General features: G+C 45.0%; 1 protein-coding gene across 1 annotated transcript; it reads right to left on the bottom strand.

Annotated features, from left to right (window-relative positions):
- Positions 1-478: 478 nt before the first annotated feature.
- Positions 479-11794, bottom strand: LOC116974709 (rhodopsin-like). The gene is given in 4 exon segments (XM_033023430.1): positions 479-721; positions 2550-2689; positions 6913-7158; positions 11518-11794. Coding segments are annotated over 4 exon segments (906 nt in total).
- Positions 11795-14192: the final 2398 nt, after the last annotated feature.

Raw genomic sequence — 14192 nt, 5'->3', positions numbered from 1 at the left:
CAAATCAACCAAATCTTTAGGATTAATCATGTTCATGTCATAGAAGCAGCATTAGGTCATTTGGCCCATTGAGTCCACTCCACCATCATGGCTGATCTTCCATTCCTCTCTCAATCCCATTCTCCTGCCTTCTCCCCGCAACCTTGGACACCTTTACTAATCAAGAATTAATATTTTTCATAGAAGAATGAGTTTCAATTTGATGGATATTAAAAATTATCATAACTAATATTTACTTTCTATCTACACACAATGCTTATTTGAATATTTTCCAAATCTCATTCAAAGCAATATAAATATCAATATATAATTTGAATATCTTATCTATTGATGAAAATAGTTGTTTTTTTCAAAAATAATGTTCAATCACAACTGTGTTTTAACACATTCCTTTCAAAGGTACAACATTGACAAATTCTGTAAATATTATAGACAGTATATTTATGTACTACTACATTGTTTATTATATTATTTCTGACTAACTTACATTCTTATTCATTGGGATATAGATAACTGGATTGTATACAAAGCTCCATTTTGCCAGGATGGCTGGCACGATATTAGCTGCAGGTGTAATGATGTCTGCTTTACCAAAGATTGCAAGGAATGCCACAATTCCATAAGGCAGCCAACAAAGCAAGAACCAAACCACTGTGGTAATCACCATACAAAGGGCACGGTATTCTTTCTGGCGAGCTTCATTCTTTTTGATTTTGCCAACCTGCTCAAATAAGAATTCAGAAGATCATTTGATATACAGTCCAGATATTCCAAATCACATTTACAAAAAAAACAAGACTTTTAAAATCATGCCATTAATCTATACGTGCAACTGAATATTCTCAGTGAGTTATGAATTAAGTTTGGATTCATGTTGACAGGAGTCACAGTTATTTACAGCCTTGACTATAAATATCTGTTTCAATTACATCAACCAGCTACTGACATGACATTTGTGTCAACAGAATTACATTTGTGCAGCTTAAATATTGTGTCATATCTGAGTTACTTGTAAAGCAAACAGTGAAATTCATATATTTAGAAGGGAAAACAGAAATGACAGCTGTTTTTAAAGAGCAAATGTATAATATTGGATTCATTCAGTGCATCATTGGAGGTACCTGATGATGCCAAGCTCAACCAAACCTCACGGAAAGGTATCAGAATCTTATTGTTTATCATTCGGAGAAATAGAATACAAAAGTAGCATGCTTCAGTTATATCGGCCAAGGTGGCCAAGTTATACATCACATATATAATAATCTTAATAATCGTTAGTTGACGGAGACTCGGTGGGCTGAAGGGCTTGTTTCCATGCTGTATCTCTAAACTAAACTAAATACTGTCATCCCATCCCAGGGAAGAAAAGGTGCAGGTACTCCAAAAATAGATGGCGGCCATCAGTGTAGAAGCTTTTCTTCAACAAAATTAAGGAGATCTGATTATCTTCAAACTAATGGGAAGGATAGTCTGAAAGTGAAGACCATCTCCTTGCAGTAGCCAGATGACCTTTAAAATAGTATTTTGAGGAAACAAGTTCTGATGGCCTTGTTGACAAACCACTTGACCCTATTTCCCATATTGTTTGCATTTAAAAGTAGCTTAAATCACTCTAAAGATGCATTTTGTTCACATGTATTATCTCCGGATTGCCCCCAATGCTCAGGCAAGGGGACGTTCTAAAACCCATTGCAGAAGCCATCAGCATGGGAATCAGCAGCTGCAGACGAGCACGCCCCACCACCCAGATGATCACCTTCGTGAAGGCCGGAGTGCAGCTGTCAAGAACCACAGCAGCCAGGAATCCGTCAGGAATCCTGGCAACTGCGCAGGACTGGCAGCTTTCTGTACACCTGGCGTAACAGCTGAAGTTCCCACAGCACATTGCCACGATCACCCTGACGCCAGACATCCTCCTGGTCTCTGAGGCGACCAAAAATATTGTCCTGTTGGAACTGACAGTGCCATGGCAGGACCGTCAGGAGGAGACCCACAAGAGGAAGATGACGAAGTATGAAGTGCTGGTCATAAGCAGGGCTGGAAGGCAAGGTGTAAGCCCATCGAGGTTGGCTGCAGAGGTTTTGCAGGGCAATCGCTTTACGAAGCCTTGAGTGCACTGGGCATCAACGGAGTGGCGAGGAGAAGGGCCATCAAGAACACCACAGAGGCAGCGGAGAAAGCCTCGAGATGGCTCTGGATCAGGAGAGGAGGTCCATGGGGAGGAGCGAATGTCACCTGAACACAGGTCGTGGTCTGATCAACCACGGCTGGGTCGCCTGGGTGAGGGTGTCTGATGTTGAAAGACCCAAAACACCCAATGACCCCAGGTACATCACTGATGATGTGTTCAGGAGCATCAATACATGTATTTTTATCAATTGAAAAATAATATTTACTGCTGAAAATTGATGTTATTGAATTATAATTGAAATTATAACCCGGGTCTCTGGCACTGTTTAGGCAGCAACTCTCATTGTGCCACTGTGCCGCCCACAAATGGATTTTACTGAACTGTACGTAAGAGAATATTTTTTTTATTGTGCATTTGCACTTGTGACAACAAAAGCACCATTGAACCAGTGAAATTGTCGTTTTTTTGCAAGTTTTCCACAGTGCATTTGCAGATACTGTATCAGCTGTTGGCTGTGGTTTGCTGGAGCATGGTCATGTGACTCATGACCTGCTTGCCCTAGGCATCATGAGGTCGTTGTAAACATTCAACAATATAGAACACTCTTCAAATTGCTCAACACCTCATCCCCCTCAACACCTGATCCACCCATGCCATTCCTTGCAATTTATGATGAGAAATCAGGTAGCCAACAGACAGTTTATAGTCATCGATACCTTTTGTGCTTGTGGCCATTAATCAACGAGACCATATTTGTGAGCAATTATTGATTCCAAATTTGCACTATAAATACAAATAGTTGTGGCATCTGAATATACTAACATCGTGCGTGGTGATATCATCTGCAAAGAGTTAATCTTTGGCTCTGTGGCAAGAAATCTGAGATATAATATTGTTTGCCCAATCTACTCCATCTCCAAAATTATTTTTAGTTCAATGAAGATGGAATTAATTAGCAGAGCATAAATGTAACGTTAGGGCAATTTTTTCAGGATGGTCACTGTCACTGTGTTAAAACCTCCTGGGAATGCAGTGGGAACACCGGGTGGCGCCACCACAGTAGCTGCCTCTCCAACAGTCGGTCTGTCCCCTCTCTGTTTTTATTATTTTAAGTATGTTTTAAAAGTATGTTTTAGTGTTTCTTTGTTTTATGTGGGGAGTGGGGGGGTAATTGGGGAAAACTTTTTCAATCACTTACCTCGACGGATATGCAATTTTTTTCCGTATCGTATCGCTGTCCCTCCTGCGGCCTAACAACGTGGAGTGGCGCGGCCTTTCCTGAAGACTGGCCCGGCGCTTCAATCTGCGGGCGCGAGGACTTTAACATCAAAGGAGCCTCCGATCCTTTGCCGAGGATCGCCTGTGAAAGAGCTCCAACCGCAGGGCCTGTGGACTTTAACACCGTAAGAAGAAGCCGACTCGGGAGATCCATGCCGTGGAGTGTTCCAATCCATCCTGATGCCGGACTTTCGATAATCCCAATGCGAGGGCTTCGGACATCAGACCGTCGGCAGTAGCGACTGCGGAGGGTCAACGGCCCTGACCATGGGTGATCAAAGAGGAAGATGATGGAACTTTATTACCTTCCATCACAGTGAGGAATGTGGATTCCGCTGTGGAGGATATTTATGTTAAATTGTATTTTATACTAGACCAAGTGCAGCCCAGTTGGGGCTGTTCCCCAACGTGTGGTTGCGGGGGAGGGGGGGAGGCTGGGGGGGGGGGGGTGGTAGACTGGGGGGGGGGGGGGAGCGGCATGCGGCGCCACACACACTAACTATTCATTTTTTAATGAATATAGCATTTTTTTTAATGTTAGCCTCTTAAGTTATTCTCTTTGACTAATTTTAACTCAATTGGCCTATAATTCCCTGCTCGTTGCATCCCATTCTGTTTAAATAAAAATACCTGTATTGCATTTGTTATTTTCCATCTAATGGAAACCTTCCTCAAATCCAGGAATCTTGGAAAATCAAAACCAAATCACCAACCTCTTATTTTTGAGGTCACCAGATAAAATCCATCAGAACTGCAAGGCTTGACAACTTACTATTCCAATGAGATTCCACATGGGATCCAAGGCAAGTTGCCAAATTGGATCCAAAAATGGCTTGGTAATAGGTGGTAGAGGTTGATGATGAAGTGTTGTTTGGTGGCAAGGCCACCAAACTCAATTGCAGTTTCCTACCACTTCAAGCAGGGTGCAGGGCCACGAAACTCAAGTTCAGTTTCCTACCACTTCAAGCAGGGTTCAAGGCCACCAAATTCAAGTGCAGTTTCATGCAACTTCAAGCAGGGTGCAAGGCCACCAAATTCAAGTGCAGTTTCATTCCACTTCAAGCAGGGTGCAATGCCACCAAATTCAAGTGCAGTTTCATGCCATTTCAAGCAGGGTGCAAAGCCACCAAATTCAAGTGCAGTTTAATGCCATTTCAAACAGGGTGCAAGGCCACCAATGCAAGTGCAGTTTCATACCATTTCATGCAGGGTGCAAGGCCACCAAATTCAAATGCAGTTTCACACCATTTCATGCAGGGTGCAAGGCCACCAAATTCAAATGCAGTTTCATACCATTTCAAGCAGGGTGAAACCACCATAAAACCACACAATACACCACATAAACGCCACACTAACAGTTCTGTGGACATTCAGTGTGTTCAGTTGATTCACAGCTCAGACAGGGTCGTGACCTCTCCCTCTCCATCTTGCAGAGAGTGAGCCACACCCACGCTTACGGGTTTTATAATCAATCCCCCCTCTCACCGGAAGGGACGTGGCCTTCATGGCATGATTGACAGGAGAGAGATTCTCAACATTTTTTAAACACTAATAACACTTTTATTTTTCATTGAAGGGAAGAATCCTCTGCACCTGATGAGCGGAGGGGGACTGAGTAAGATGGCCAAAAATCACAGCCGTAAGTGGTAGCGTTTTATCTAAAATCAATATGCAGTGCAAACAGGAAGTGGTCAAGTTTAGACTTTTAATCATGTGCTTTATTTCAAGGTGACCACCACCAACCATTTACATAGAAACATAGAAAATAGGTGCAGGAGGAGGCCATTCGGCCCTTCGAGCCAGCACCGCCATTCATTGTGATCATGGCTGACCGTCCCCTATCAATAAACCGTGCCTGCCTTCTTCCCATATCCCTTGTTTCCACTAGCCCCTAGAGCTCTATCTAACTCTCTCTTAATTCCATCCAGTGACTTGGCCTCCACTGCCCTCTGTGGCAGGGAATTCCATAAATTCCATAAACTCTCTGGGTGAAAACGTTTTTTCTCACCTCAGTCTTAAATGACCTCCCCTTTATTCTAAGACTGTGGCCCCTGGTTCTGGACTCGCCCCACATTGGGAACATTTTTCCTGCATCTAGCTTGTCCAGTCCTTTTTTAATTGTATATGTTTCTAAAAGATACCCCCTCATCCTTCTAAACTCCAGTGAATACAAGGCTAGTCTTTTCAATCTTTCCTCATATGACAGTCCCGCCATCCCAGGGATCAATCTCGTGAACCTACGCTGCACTGCCTCAATCACAAGGATGTCCTTCCTCAGATTAGGAGACAAAAACTGTACACAATACTTCAGATGTGGTCTCACCAGAGCCCTATACAACTGCAGAAGAACCTCTTTACTACTATACTGAAATCCTCTTGTTATGAAGGCCAACATTCCATCAGCTTTCTTCACTGCCTGCTGTACCTGCACGCCAACATTCAGTGACCGGTGAATAAGGTGAACAAGGTCTCGCTGCACCCCCCCCTTACCTAACCTAACCCCATTGAGATAATAATCTGCCCCCTTGTTTTTGCCACTAAAGTGGATAACCTCACATTTATCTATATTATACTGCATCTGCCACGCATCTGCCCACTCACTCAACCTGTCCAGGTCACCCTGCAACCTCCTAACATCCTCTTCACAGTTCACACTGCCACCCACTGTCATCTGCAAACTTGCTAGTGTTGCTCCTAATTCCCTCTTTCAAATCATTAATATATATGGTAAACAGTTGCGGCCCTAACACCGAGCCTTGCAGCACTTCACTCGCCACTGCCTGCCATTCTGAAAACGACCCGTTCACTCCTACTCTTTGCTTCCTGTCTGCCAACCAATTTTCTATCCAAGTCAACATCCTACCCCCAATACCATGTGCTCTAATTGTGCTCTGCTTTATTTCAAACCGACAATCACCAACCATTTGCTGTGCTTTATTTCAAACCGACCACCAACAACCATTTGCCATGCTTTATTTCAAACCAATCATTTGCTGTGTTCAATTTCAAACCGACCACCAACAACCATTTGCCATGCTTTATTTCAAACCAACCATTTGCTGTGTTTTATTTCAAACCAACCATCCCCAACCATTTGCTGTGCTTTATTTCAAACCAACCACATTTTCATTTTCAAACCACATTAGGGGCACTCACGGTCAGTAAAACCACACTCACAGTTTAGTAGACGTTTGTTCAGTGTTATTCACAGCTCGGACTGAGCAACATGACCCTCTCGCTCCCCCATCTTGCAGAGACTGACTGAGGCACTCAACACTTTCGGGTTTTATAGTCCCTCCGGAAGGGGCGTGGCCTTCAGGAGTGAGAATCTCAACATTTTTTAAGCACTAATAAATCTTTTATTTTTCATCAATGGGAAAAAATCCTCTTGTCCTGCACAGCGGAGGGGGACTCTGAGTAAGATGGCCAAAATCACAGCCATAAGTGGCAGCGTTTTTTCTAAAATCAATATACAGAACAACAGGAAGTGGTCAGGATCAGACTTTTAGTAATATAGATTCCATTCCTAGTGTGGGCTTTCCAATGAACTGAGCAGCTGATTCCGATACCCTCTGGTCCATAAGCACTCCAGCCAAAGAGAGGGGGCATAGTTCAGAAAAGTGAATAATACCAGGTGAAGACAATAGCCAGCCATGCCCTTCGATAACTAGAGGCACAACACATATACTTAGTCACTATCCAGCTCCGATCACAGGAAAGGAAGCATAGAGATGTGAGAGAGACTATGCCTGAAAGATGAAAATAAACCATTGCCATTAATAAACGAAAGCACTGATGAGATTGACTCAGAGGATAAACAGTTTTATAGCAAAAAAGCAACACAAATAAAATGTGAAAGAGTATTTATCAGTATGAGTATATTCATCACATTCATCAGTATATTCAATACTCCATTGAGTGTGAGATAGGAAGATTTTAAAGTACGTTAAAGGGAGAAAAATATTAAAAGGCTTTGGGAAGAGTTTTTATAGCTTAAAACGGGCAGATAAAGGCTCATCTCCCAATGGTCCAGTAGGTAAGTATGACGATACACAGGAATCCAGAAGGTGGAGGAAAACAGATTTCTCAAATGTTCATAGAGCTGCAGGAACCTGTCCACTCACTCAACCTGTCCAGGTCACCCTGCAACCTCCTAACATCCTCTTCACAGTTCACACTGCCACCCAGCTTTGTGTCATCCGCAAACTTGCTAGTGTTGCTCCTACAATACAATACAATTCAATTTATTGTCATTTGGACCCCTTGAGGTCCAAACGAAATGTCGTTTCTGCAGCCATACATTACAAACAAATAGACCCAAGACACAACATAATTTACATAAACATCCATCACATTGCTGTGATGGAAGGCCAAAAAAACTTATCTCTCCACTGCACTCTCCCCCCCGATGTCAGTCAAAGTCAAAGTCAAAGCCCCCGGCGGGCGATGGCGAATTGTCCCGCGGCCATTAAAGCCACGCCGGGTGATGCAAGGCCGCACATCGGGTCTTGGTGTTAGAGCCCCCGGCGCGCGCTCGCAGTCCCGCAGCCATTCCAAGCCGCGCGGGGCGGTGCTGTAAGGCCCCGCTCCAGGAGCTCTTCAACCCCGCAACTTGGGCGGGAGAAGTCGTCGTTGCGGAAGCCCTGAAAAGCGGTCTCCCTCCAGGGACCCGCGGGCTCCCGGTGCCGCCCGCCAAACCCCCAGTTGCAGCCTCCGAATCTCCGGGGGTCGGGTCGCAGCAGCGTCCACCACAGCTCCGCCCGCTCTGGACTCGGCCAGCTCCGCGACGGTGAGGTGAGTAGTCGGCACCACAGCCCCCGGTCTTCCTGTTGGAGGCCGCTCCTCGTTGCAGCCCCAATGACAACGGAGACCCGACAAAGAAAAGGTTGGGTCTCCCGTGCATGGAGAGATTTAAAAGTTACCCCCACCCCACCCCCCCCCCCCCACCACCCCCACCCCCCCACACACATACCCCAACAAAAATAACAAAAACTACATAAAAACATAAGACATAAAATAATAAAAACGCAGACGGACTGCAGAGGCCGCTGCTGACGAAAGTCGCGCCGCCCACCGAAATTCCCTCTTCCAAATCATTATTATATATGGTAAACAGTTGCGGCCCCAACACCGAGCCTTGCGGCACTCCACTTGCCACTGCCTGCCATTCTGAAAAGAACCCATTCGCTCCTACTCTTTACTTCCTGTCTGCCAACCAATTTTCTATCCATGTCAACACCCTACCCCCAATACCATGTGCCCCCATTTTAGTCACCGGTCTCCCATGCGGGACTTTATCGGAGGCTTTCCAAAAGTCTAAATACACTACATCCACTGGCACCCCTTCATCAATTTTACTTGTCACATCCTCAAAAAACTCCAGAAGATTAGTCAAGCATGATATCCCTTTCATAAATCCATGTTGACTTGGACTAATCCTTTTACTGCTATCCAAATGCCCCATTATTACCTCTTTAATAATTGACTCCAGCATCTTTCCCACCACCGAAGTCAGGCTAACTGGTCCGTAATTCCCCGTTTTCTCTCTTGCTTCTTTCTTGAAAAGTGGGGTAACATTAGCTATCCTTCAATCCACAGGAACTGATCCTGAATCTATTGAACATTGGAAAATGATCACCAATGCGTCCACTATTTTTTGAGCCACGCCCCTGAGGACCCTGGGATGCAGACCATTCGGCCCAAGGGATATATCATCCTTCAGTTCCATTAGCCTCCCCAATACTATTTCTCGCCTAATGAAAATTTATTTCAGTTCCTCTACCCCCTTAGATCCTCTGTCCTCCAGTACATCTGGGAGATTATTTGTGTCTTCCTTAGTGAAGACAAATCCAAAGTACCTGTTCAACTATTCTGCCATTTCCTTGTTACCCATAATAGTTTCACCCGTGTCTGCCTTCAAGGGACCCACATTTGACTTTGCTACTCTTTTTCCCTTAACATATCTAAAGAAGCTTTTACTGTCCTTCTTTATATTCTGACCAGCTTCCCCTCATACTTCATCTTTTCAGCCCGTATTGCCCGTTTTGTTTCCTTCTGTTGTCCTATGAAAGTTTACCAATCCTCTGGCTTCCGGCTACGCTTTGCTGTGTTATACATCTTTTCTTTTAGTTTTATTCTATCCCTAACTTCTCTTGTCAGCCACAGTTGCCTCCTACTACCCTTAGAATCTTTCTTCCTTTTTGGAATGAAATGATCCTGCGTCTTCCGGATTATGCCCAGAAATTCCTGCCATTGCTGTTCCACCATCATTCCTGCTAGGATCCCTATCCAGGCTACCTTGGCCAGCTCCCCTCTCATGCCTTCATAGTCCCCTTTGTTCAACTGCATCACTGACACTTCCGATTTATCCTTCTCTTTCTCAAATTGCAGATTAAAACTAATCATATTATGATCACTACCTCCAAGCGGTTCCTTTACCTCGAGTTCTCTTATCAAATCTGGTTCATTAGACAACACTAAATCCAGAATTGCCTGTTCTCTGGTCGGCTCCATTACAAGCTGCTCTAAGAATCCATCTCGGAGGCACTCTACAAACTCTCTTCCTTGGGGTCCTGAACCAACCTGATTTTCCCAGTCTACCTGCATATTGAAATCCCCCATCACCACAGTGGCATTACCTTTGTTACATGCCAGTTTTAACTCCTGCTGCAACTTACACCCTACATCCAGGCTCCTATTTGGGGGTCTGTAGATAACACCAATTAGTGTCTTCTTGCCTTTGCAATTCCTCAACTCAATCCAGTGACTCTACCAATAATATTAAAATATTATCTGAAGAAGGGTTTTGGCCCGAAACGTTGCCTATTTCCTTCGCTCCATAGATGCTGCTGCACCCGCTGAGTTTCTCCAGCTTTTTTGCATACCTTCGATTTTCCAGCATCTGCAGTTCCTTCTTGAACATATTAAAATAATATTGAGGTATAGGACCATGGAGTAATTTGGAAACACATAAGAAAATATGAAATATGAGGCAATGTTTAACTAAAATGCAATGTAGGTTACCAAGCACAAGGGTGATAGGGGGGCTTGATGCACCTTAGGACAAAGGTCAGCCTTCTCCGAAACTGGTTATTGTGGATTTTTACAACATGACTTTGGGAAAGAAGCAATATAGGAGCAAACGTGACATATTTACGCAACCTCCCTTGTTAAGCAGCCAAGCCCAGAATTCATTCAATGTTCCTTCTTGCAAGTAATCAAAAAACTTGCACATCTTAACAACAAGTCCGAACAATATAATTGGTGAGGAAATTGGAAATAATGTGTCATCCAGTGGCTGCTTTAAAAGGCCCTTTCAATCACACTGCACAAATTTGCTGGTTTCTGGCATGCTGGCGTTCCCAATGTGACAGCCCGATATCTCTGTTCGACCATTTTAACTCAATTATTTACAGATAAGAAGCCAACGTGTTTCAAGTATTTTGACAGCTCCAAATGCTTGACAATTTTGTTATTTTGTTCTGAAACAAAATTTTTATAACCAACTTTAAAATCTTATTCAATCGTTTATTTTTGTGCCATAAAACCTTTTGGTAGATCTGTGGTCAATATTTCCATTGATTAAAAGAAAAATCAAATTGAAATGTTGCTGAATAGGTGACATTGCAAAATTGAAGATATGATAATGAACTTGAAGTTAAATGGGCTCAAATCAACTCTAGATGATAATACTTTTGTCTTTAATCAACATATTTTGAATAATGTTGTTGGTACTTAAATTGCAACAGAGAAAATTTACAGCGAAGATGTGGATTAGTTTATTTCATGTTCTTTTCCTAGGTCTGCACAAAACTTGAGAGTCTTCAATTTACAACAGAAGTCTTTAATGCTTTACTCAATGCTGGCAGCAAGACAACTCAAAATGGCTGCACACTGTCTACAGACAGGATAAACTATATACAAAACACCTCCCTTTGTCCTGTGCAGCGCCACCTGCTGCACGGGAGGAGCAACGGGTCCTCCCACCCCACGCAGTCCACCAAACATCACATTCCCCCTTTCCTGTTTGAACGTCTCCATTTGGCTGGACCTCGCTTCACTCTTTTTTTCCAGCATTTCACAACTCTTGCTAAAGGCTCAGAATCAACAGTTTTCCTCATTGTTCTCTTTTGAAGAGATATCAGTATTTGCTTTATCTGGATGCTGTTCTTTCTCCACTTGGCTGTAGTTTTTCTCGGTGGTCGTCAGCATTTTGGATGCAAACGCAATTGGTTCTTTCTTGCTGTTCGGCGCTGTTTGTGAGATTGCAGCTCCATGACCATATGGCGATGCATCCGCGGCCAGCGAGATCGGCTTCAATGGTTCATAGTGGACCAAACGCGTCTTCTGGGCGAGCATCTCCTTCAGGTCAGTCGTAATTGCCATACTTTCAAAATAAAACACAGCGCACATTCAATACGATGACCACCTTTCTCGCTCGGGATCAAAACGATCAAATTGCCGAGATGTTAGTTTGAGTACACTATGGAACTCAAAAAAACATTTTTTTTTAAAATCGTATATTAGGCTCTTATATGGGTCTTTGGACGCAAACCGTAGTATCCCACTCCTGACACCACTTTCGTGTTCGTTTCCTAGGTCTGCATAAAACTTGAGAGTCTTCAATTTACAACAGAAGTCTTTAATGCTTTACTCAATGCTGGCAGCAAGACAACTCGAAATGGCTGCACACTCACACTGTCTACAGACAGGATAAACTATATACAAAACATCTCCCTTTGTCCTGTGCAGCGCCACCTGCTGCACGGGAGGAGCAACAGGTCCTCCCACCCCACACAGTCCGCCAAACATCACAGTTTCGTTTAGAGATACAGCATGGAAAAAAGGCCCATCGGCCCACCAAGTCCATGCCAACGACCTGCAACATCATCCATTCCTTCTGTCCAGATATACTGCCTGTACCGCTGAGTTACTCCAGCATTTTGTGACTATCTCCAACCATCGATCACCTGTTTACACAGGTTCTATGTTATCCTACTTTTTCGTCTACTCCTTACACATTAAGGACAATTTACAGAGGCCATTTAACCTACAGGCCGGCATGTCCTTGGGATGTGGGAGGAAACCGGAGCACTGAGAGGAAACCCATGCAGTCACATGGAGAATATGGAAACATCGAACCCGGGTCTCTGGCGCTGTGAGACAGTATCTCTCCCAGCTGTGCCACTGCGTCGCCCATGGAGTTGCTGCAGGAAAATGCCATTGTTTTTACTAATTGTAGAATCAGGGTAATGCAGCAGGGAAACACATCCTTCTGCCCAGTGTGCCCCTGTCAGCCATCCTTTCCATGGTCACATTTTTCAGCACTCAGTCCATGCCATGGGATTTTGATTTTCTAGTGTAATGACTTTTTGTGATATTTTATGCATATATGTAATCTAATAGATAGATAGATAGACTTTATTAATCCCCTTATTCAGGGGAAATTCTGATGTCCTTGCAGCACACTAATAAAAATACAACACAGTATTCATAAAGAAATTCAACACCAAAACATCCCCCCACAGTGATTCCCACTGTGGGGGAAGGCACAAAGTCCAGTCACCATCCTCTTGTCCACCCATAGTCGGGCCTATTGAGGCCTCCACAGTCGCCGCCACGGTGCCCGATGTTCTTGCCGGGTGATGGTACTCCGGCGTCGGGAGAACCCCCAGCGGCTTGGGGTGCCAGGAACGGCCGCCTTCCCACCGGAGCCTGCGGCTTCCAAGCCAACAGACCACGCCAGACGGAGCTCCGCACACTGGTGATCTCGGCGAGATGTAATACAGGACTGAGTCTTTTTATTTAAACTTCCATTTCAGCAAAATGTCAACGTATTTTGTCGAGTCGATTGAGTAAGGTAAGATTCTTTTATTTTGAACGACAATAAAGCGATTATTACTCAAACGCGTTTAGAACAGCCAAAAATACGAAGCTCCTTCTAACAGGATGAAGCGTGAAGGAATGCTATAGAAAAGCCCGCAAAAACAATCCCGCGATCACGTGACCGCACCAGCCAATAGCGACGGTTTGTGGTTCCCCAGGTCACCACTAGGTGCCGCTACAGGACCGCCCCCCAGAACCCGAGGTACGCAACTGAGCGGGTGGCTGGACAAGGCGACTGGACCAAGTGGAAATAAGGGACGGGACAGGTGATACAAGTGGGAACGGCGAAACGGAGCCAGGAAACGGTAATGGTGCAGGGAAAAGGCACAACAGGTGAAGGGGAGACAGGCACAGCAGGTGCCACCGGAACGGCCAGCAGACGGCCCCTATGCCGGGGTTGAGCCACCACCACCGGGCTATCGACATCCAGGTGGGCGGGCTAGACGCGAGGGACCGAGGCAATCTCCTCCTTGTCCCCGACATCCAACAGGAAAGTCACGACGCGGGGGCTCAACACCCGGAAAGGGCCCTCATAAATCCGCTGCAGTGGTGACCGGTGCCAGTCCCTGCGGAGGAATACAAACAGGCAGTTAAGGTCCGACGGCACATATACTGGGGCTGTACCTTGCCGCGAGGTCGGAACACGAGCCAGGCTGCTCACTTTCTCCCGAAGACTCGCCAAAACGGCCGAGGCAGGCTTTGGCTGCCCCCGAGCCGCAGGAAGGAAATCCCCAGGTACCCGCAACGGAGAGCCGTACACCAGCTCAGCGGACAATGGGTCCAGGTCCACTTTAGGGGCCGTACCGATGCCCAACAACACCCAAGGCAACTGGTCGATCAGTGAGCCGGGCCTTCAGCGCCGATTTCAGATGCCGGTGGAAACGTTTCACTAACCCAT

The sequence above is a fragment of the Amblyraja radiata genome, chromosome 6 (genome assembly GCF_010909765.2).
Source record: "Amblyraja radiata isolate CabotCenter1 chromosome 6, sAmbRad1.1.pri, whole genome shotgun sequence".
Taxonomy (NCBI): domain Eukaryota; kingdom Metazoa; phylum Chordata; class Chondrichthyes; order Rajiformes; family Rajidae; genus Amblyraja; species Amblyraja radiata.
This window is presented reverse-complemented; position numbering and strand designations above follow the sequence as displayed.